Here is a 6,897-nt window from a genome sequence, read left to right on the forward strand (position 1 = left end):
TGGATAATGGATGGATGATGGATGAATGGATGGATGATGGATGGATGGATGACGGATGGATGACGGATGGATGAAGGATGGATGACGGATGGATGACGGATGGATGTTGGATGGATGATAGACAGAATCTGCAGTAAAATCTCTTGTTTTTATTTTTGTTTCGAGTTTTTATGAATTCTCCTGATTGTTTTCTTCCTCTAAACTGAAGCTGTGAGGGTTCGAACCCGGAGCTTCATGTCCAGCAGATGGACCCCCGAACACTTCCGGTTTTCTGGACCGGACCGAGTCTGTCGTCCTGAACCTCAGAGGCTGAACTGCAGAGAAAATGTTCGGATTTCAATGTTAAAGTGAATCATCTGGACGTGAGCGTGTCACGCGCCTGGAACAGTGGAAGGTGGGAAACTGGCCTCTGATTGGTGGAGGTGTTGGAGAGGTGCGTGTAAGAGGGGGGGCTCCCACACAGCCGCTCTGCGCGGTGGCGCGTCGCTGACGCACAGCTCCAAGCCCCTCCAGCGGCCGGAGGTGCGCTCCTCTCCGCGTGCACAGCTGCTCCTCGCGCCGCTCGGCTCCTGAGCGCTCCGCCATGAGCTGCCTGGATGTGATGTACCAGGTGTTTGGTCCGCAGCCCTATTTCAGCTCCTGCAGCCCGTTCCACCACCAGGTACGGCTCCGCGTGCGCCGCGCTCCGGGCGCGCGCCCCGAATCCTTTCTGTAAACTTTATTCAAAGTTGACTGAAGGTCGGGGGTGGCGGGAACCTCAGACGCTCCGGCAGGAGACTTCCTCCGGAGGTCCGGCGCGTAAAAGCGCAGCGAAGCGGCGCGCGCGCTCGGATGTTTCATTGCATTAAAGTTTCTGAAGGAAGAAAAAAACAACGTTTTAATTTTAAATTAAAAATGTAAATTATTTTATCTTTCTTGTCGGAATCGCGGAGCTTCTTTCTATTTTATTTGGTTCAACGTTTTTATTCTCCGGAAGTTCCAATTTCTACTTCCTGTCCAGGTTTGATGCCGTTTCCTTTCATTTTGATATAAATTCTAAAGTAATTGACTGAATGATGGACGCCCCCCTGTCTAAAATCAGAAAAGGTTCTGTTGGACCTTCAGCTCCAGATCTGCTCCTCATCACGGCCTTCAGAACGTCTGGACCTAAAGGACCGGTTCTGGGTCCAGATCCGCTTCCAGAATGTCCCTCAGAACTTTTTCCTTTTGAAAGTGTAAAATATTCATTTTCTGTTCCAGAAACTGGCCTTGTACTCCAAAATGCAGCCCCCCCAGGAGAACGGTGGCCGGCTTGGCCCCTTGGGGCCCGTGGCGATCAAGGAGGAGGACAAGGAGCTGCCGCCGGGCGCCGAGTACCTGAGCGCGCGCTGCGTCCTCTTCACCTACTTCCGGGGGGACATCAGCGCCGTGGTGGACGAGCACTTCAGCCGGGCCCTCAGCCAGGCTACGGCGTACCCCCCCGCCGGCAGCCACAAAGCCCTGAGAGGTGGGTGTCTTTGTCCGCCAGAGGGGGGGCATTCCCTGTTTAGATATGAACCGACAGCTGCTGACTGTACCCCCCACCCAGCCCCCCAGGTTAGAACAGGTGAAGCGTTTTTGAAAAGATCCTTTCCTACATACGGAAGATTCGAATCTTTTATATATATTTGTGTTAAAAATACAAATAAGTAAAAATGTTACACTAAAAATTAGACAGAACTCGAAAAGTTCTGTCCGTTCTGACTGGAAGAAGAAAAAAAACAGATTTCCGAGGAGCGGAGGACGAGCGCGCCGTCTTCAGCGGGAACAGAATTTATCCGTTATGTCGGAATTCCTCCGAAAATTACTGTCAAATCTCAGTTCTGTTTCTGCTGGAGACTCAAACCTGACCCGGGGGGGGGCTAATCTCTGGAGTCTCCTTCAGCAAACACAGAACATGATCGTAATAATTATAAAAATGTCAATATTTGTTTCTCTGAACTGAAGCACAGCTTCTGGATGTGAGCGGACGACGGAAAACCGGAGCGTCCTCAATACACACTTCTGACAGCAATCTGTCTAATATTTTCTCTTAAAAAAATCACAGAAAAAAGCAAAAGAAAAGCCAAAATATGAAACAGAATTTTAAAATATTAAAAAATTATTTTAAAAGTTAATTTTTTATTCAGAGAATTTTGTTTGTCGTTGTACTGGTGTGTGGGGGTGTGCATGTGCGTGTGTGTGTGTGTGTGTGTGTATGGGGTGTGCATGTGCATGTGTGTGTGCATGTGCGTGCGTGCGCTCTTCTACTCTATCCCCTGTGCTGTCGTGGTGGGGGCTCCTCTGTCCCCCCCGTCAGCGGTCCGGCTGGAGGACCGCGGTAACCCCGACTCCTGTCCCCACAGACGGATCCTTCCCCATGAGTCAGAGGAGCTTCCCCCCCTCCTTCTGGAACAGCTCCTACCAGCCGTCCGTCTCCTCCTCACTGGGGGGCGCGCTGGCCGCCCCCCACTCAGACCTGTCCTTCGCCGGGGACCCGTACTCCTCCTCCCCCCTCCACGGCCACCTCCACCAGCCCGGCCCCGACGCCTGGCACCCCTCCCACCACCACCACCACCCCTACTCGCTGGGGGGGGCCATCAGCACCCAGAGCTACCCCCGCCCGGGGGTTCACGAGATGTACAGCACGGCGTTCGACCCGCGCTACGGCTCGCTGCTGGTGCCGTCCGTCAGGCCGCACCATCGCCTGGTCCCCGGCAGCTCCGCCCCGGGGCCAAGCTCCTCCCCCTGTGACCTCGGGGGTAAGGGGGAGTCCGGGGGGTCCGCCTGGAGCGGCACCTTCACCAGCGCCGGAGCAGAGATTGGACTTAACCCGGACTCAGGTACAGTCAGCGTCAGAGGTGTTCTTCTGTAGAGAGCGCTGATGGACCCGGCCAGAACCGCCCAGAACCTGACAGAGACAGAACAGGATTTAAGTCCTGGGGGGCGGGGCTTCAGTTTTAGCCTTTCTGCCGCTCTGAACGTGTTTCCATAGAGCTTCTGACTCCAGACAGGAAAGTTCTGGTCCCGTCATGGAAAGCACGGCGGTGGAGGAGTCATGGTCAGGTTTGGTTTGCTGTCCGGTCTGTCTGAACATCAGGAAGACAGGAAGCATCTTCATCAAACCTCCTCCTCCTCTTCAATGCCCGTAGTGACCTGAGGGTTCAGATTAGAGCAGATTATAGGAGAATGTTGGTCAGTAGCTTCAGGTAAAATCTCAGGTTTGTTACCAGATCATAAAACTGTTTCTCAGCGTCTTCAGAGAGTCTCAGATGTTTGTTCCAGATTAAAGCAGATCATCAGACGGTTCTTCATCTTCTTCTCCTCTTCCTCTCCTGTTCTTCCTGCTTCTTCTACTAACACTAATCTAATCCCTTCTCCTTCCTTCCGTTCTGCCTCTTCTGTCTTTCTCTCCTGGACTCTCAGGTCTGCCGGCGCAGGATAAGAGCAAAGATCTGTACTGGTTTTAGCTCCAGAACCCGTCAGAACCCGTCCTTTCTCTGCTTCATCTGTAGAACCTTTTGCTGCTGCTTTTCGCTCCCAGAGGAACGCCGAGGTGAACACCAGCAGACGTTTGTCTCCGGCAGCGTCACCTGGACACCACATGAGTGTGCAGAGGGGGGGAGGGAACCTGATCCCTACGGATCCGGACAAAGACTGGACTCTTTGTGCTCCTCTGACAGCAGGGACGACATTCCTAAAGTGGGAAAATCCTGGAGAGAGACGGACAGAGACACGTGTGCCTGGAGGCTGAAGGACTTGGCAGCACCGGCGGCTCCGGGCCAACACAGACTCTGTGGCCGCTGGTCCGGATGAGTCCGGATGAGTCCGGATGAGTCCGGACTCTCCTGTTCTTGCTGGACGTTCCTGCACCAACCAAACATCCTCATTCCCATCTTTTTTTCCATTTTCCTAAGCTAGAAAAGAGAACGCAGGAATGTGAAAAAGCATTGGTGCAGCGGAACAAGCGGAGCAGCGTTTCTGCCGCCGCCGAGGTTTGGATGAAAGCAGAAAAATCCTTTCCATCCTGTGGATTCAATGTGGGATCATCTGGAAAGACCGGAACCCAGCCGTCAAAGCCGTCTGCTTCAGTCTGTGGTTCAGGCTATAGATGATCCGTCATGATGGGAAGGAACTGCTGATCATGACGGTGTTTCGGGTTTCTGATCCGATGATCCAGAGTTCTCGGATCTGAGTGACGCTCAGAAAGACTAGAAACCTGTGGATGTAAAAGTGATCATTCGTCTCTCTTTGTGTCGTTTCCTGTTCGGTTCTGATCCTCAGAACTTCGGAGGCTGCCGCCGTCTGGACGGTCATGTGACGGTCATGTGACGGTCATACGTGGTGAATGTAAAGTTTCCCTCCTGATGTTTGGTCATCTGCTCCATTAACCCTTTCATGCCGAACCTGAAGGAAAACAGGAAACGGTTTTGGTGTTCTGAAGTTTTAGTTCAAACCCATAAATGTGTGAAGATCAAACTGCATCGTGGTCATCATGGTCACCGTGGTCATGATGGTCATCGTGGTCATTGTGCTCGTCCTGAGGACGTCAGTCAGGAAAACCCTCTCAGGTTGTTGATTTCCTGCTGAAACATCTTTAGTTTCTTCGTCTTTTCGTCTGAAACTCTTTCTGATGCACAAACTGAACGTTCTCGATGTTTGTTTGGTAAATAAAGTGTTAAATGTTCCTGAACTTCAGCAGTTTTCGTCCTCCGTTCCTTCAGGACGTTATCGACACCACAAACTTCGCACTCGCCGCCGCTCAGACGGGGGCTGATGGATGAGCGGGCCGCGGCTATTTGAAGACACTTGACTCTCTTTCTGCTGCAGCTGTCAACGACAACTGCTGCTCACACAACACACACACACATGCACGTACAAAACATGCACACATAAATACACACACACAAATGCAAGAACACACCCACACAAATTCACACACAAGTACACACATAAATAAATACAAATTAAAACATTTAATTTCCATAGAGCTTTTAAAAGATACTCAAAGACGCTTAGAGTCTTTGTATTTGTATGTGTACAAAAAGGCACACACATAAATATACAGATAAATCTGTAAAAACACAATTACACAAATAAATGCACACATACGAGTACAAACAAAAATACACATAAATCTGTGAAAACACAAATACACATAAATGTATAAATAGAGAAATATAAAAGACAAACACAAATGAAGACACAAAAATGTACACACTTGCATTCATAGACACATATGGAGACACAAATACACACACATAAGAATAAAAACACACATGTGTTCACATGGTTGCTGCTCACTCTGTTCTGAGGCTCCACCCACTATCACACCTGTAGTGCTGTGTGTGGATAGATCAGAGGATTGTGTAACAATAATTTGTGAGTGTGGATGTTTGTGCGTCTAATTCTGGGCTCAACTAAAGTGATTATTTTCCTGTTTCTGTCTGAAATACTTTAAATGATTCTGTTTAAATAAACACTTATTATCAACCTATCGTTGTTTATTGTTCTGCCGTCGTCTGCAGTAACGTGCAGTCGTCTGCCTGCAGTCGTCTGCCTGCAGTCGTCTGCAGTAACGTGCAGTCGTCTGCAGTAACGTGCAGTCGTCTGCCGTAACGTGCAGTCGTCTGCAGTAACGTGCAGTCGTCTGCAGTAACGTGCAGTCGTCTGCAGTAACGTGCAGTCGTCTGCAGTAACGTGCAGTCGTCTGCAGTAACGTGCAGTCGTCTGCAGTAACGTGCAGTCGTCTGCAGTAACGTGCAGTCGTCTGCAGTAACGTGCAGTCGTCTGCAGTAACGTGCAGTCGTCTGCAGTAACGTGCAGTCGTCTGCAGTAACGTGCAGTCGTCTGCAGTAACGTGCAGTCGTCTGCAGTAACGTGCAGTCGTCTGCAGTAACGTGCAGTCGTCTGCAGTAACGTGCAGTCGTCTGCAGTAACGTGCAGTCGTCTGCAGTAACGTGCAGTCGTCTGCAGTAACGTGCAGTCGTCTGCAGTAACGTGCAGTCGTCTGCAGTAACGTGCAGTCGTCTGCAGTAACGTGCAGTCGTCTGCAGTAACGTGCAGTCGTCTGCCTGCAGTCGTCTGCAGTAACCTGCAGTCGTCTGCAGTAACGTGCAGTCGTCTGCAGTAACGTGCAGTCGTCTGCAGTAACGTGCAGTCGTCTGCAGTAACGTGCAGTCGTCTGCAGTAACGTGCAGTCGTCTGCAGTAACGTGCAGTCGTCTGCAGTAACGTGCAGTCGTCTGCAGTAACGTGCAGTCGTCTGCAGTAACGTGCAGTCGTCTGCAGTAACGTGCAGTCGTCTGCAGTAACGTGCAGTCGTCTGCCTGCAGTCGTCTGCAGTAACCTGCAGTCGTCTGCAGTAACGTGCAGTCGTCTGCAGTAACGTGCAGTCGTCTGCAGTAACGTGCAGTCGTCTGCAGTAACGTGCAGTCGTCTGCCTGCAGTCGTCTGCAGTAACGTGCAGTCGTCTGCAGTAACGTGCAGTCGTCTGCCTGCAGTCGTCTGCAGTAACGTGCAGTCGTCTGCCTGCAGTCGTCTGCAGTAACGTGCAGTCGTCTGCAGTAACGTGCAGTCGTCTGCAGTAACGTGCAGTCGTCTGCCTGCAGCTCGTGGTCAGTCTCTTTTCTCCTCTGTTCTTCGCTGGAATCAGCAGGAATGTTTCACAGAAAAAGGTCAAAGGAGATTTTCAGTAAATTAGCAGCTGAAATTTTTCATTGAAGCCTCACAGGAAACATTTCTCAGGTGAAGGCTGGGCAGACAGTTTACCGGATGAAACAGGAGAAAGACATTCACGCTGGTTAAAGGCTGAAGGCCGTGTTCCAAAGGAAGAATTCACTCTCAATCTCCTGCTTTTGTCTCTCAGGTCCCGACTTCAGCCGCTTCACGCTGGACAGTG

At 50.8% G+C, this 6,897-nt stretch overlaps 1 protein-coding gene across 2 annotated transcripts; it reads left to right on the forward strand.

Moving 5' to 3' along the window:
* The first annotated feature begins 100 nt into the window (after positions 1-100).
* On the forward strand, positions 101-4,690 carry vgll2a (vestigial-like family member 2a). 2 transcript variants are annotated; one of them, XM_024260738.2, is made up of 4 exons: positions 101-661; positions 1,240-1,486; positions 2,364-2,840; positions 3,513-4,690. In XM_024260738.2, exons 1-4 carry the CDS (start codon positions 584-586, stop codon positions 3,749-3,751), a joined length of 1,041 nt encoding a protein of 346 aa, XP_024116506.1. In that variant the 5' UTR covers positions 101-583; the 3' UTR covers positions 3,752-4,690. The 2 variants fall into 2 exon arrangements, with proteins under 2 accessions (XP_024116506.1, XP_024116507.1); XM_024260739.2 differs by having other exon boundaries at positions 102-661; positions 3,424-3,652.
* The last annotated feature ends 2,207 nt before the right edge of the window (positions 4,691-6,897 follow it).

Source organism: Oryzias melastigma, unplaced genomic scaffold (genome assembly GCF_002922805.2).
Source record: "Oryzias melastigma strain HK-1 unplaced genomic scaffold, ASM292280v2 sc00466, whole genome shotgun sequence".
Lineage (NCBI taxonomy): Eukaryota > Metazoa > Chordata > Actinopteri > Beloniformes > Adrianichthyidae > Oryzias > Oryzias melastigma.

Coding starts and splice junctions, on each gene's coding strand:
- vgll2a (XM_024260738.2), top strand. CDS start 584: ATGAGCTGCCTGGATGTGATGTACCAGGTGTTTGGTCCGCAGCCCTAT. Junction 1,487..2,363: donor CAGCCACAAAGCCCTGAGAG/GTGGGTGTCTTT, acceptor CTGTCCCCACAG/ACGGATCCTTCCCCATGAGT. Junction 2,841..3,512: donor TGGACTTAACCCGGACTCAG/GTACAGTCAGCG, acceptor CTTCATCTGTAG/AACCTTTTGCTGCTGCTTTT.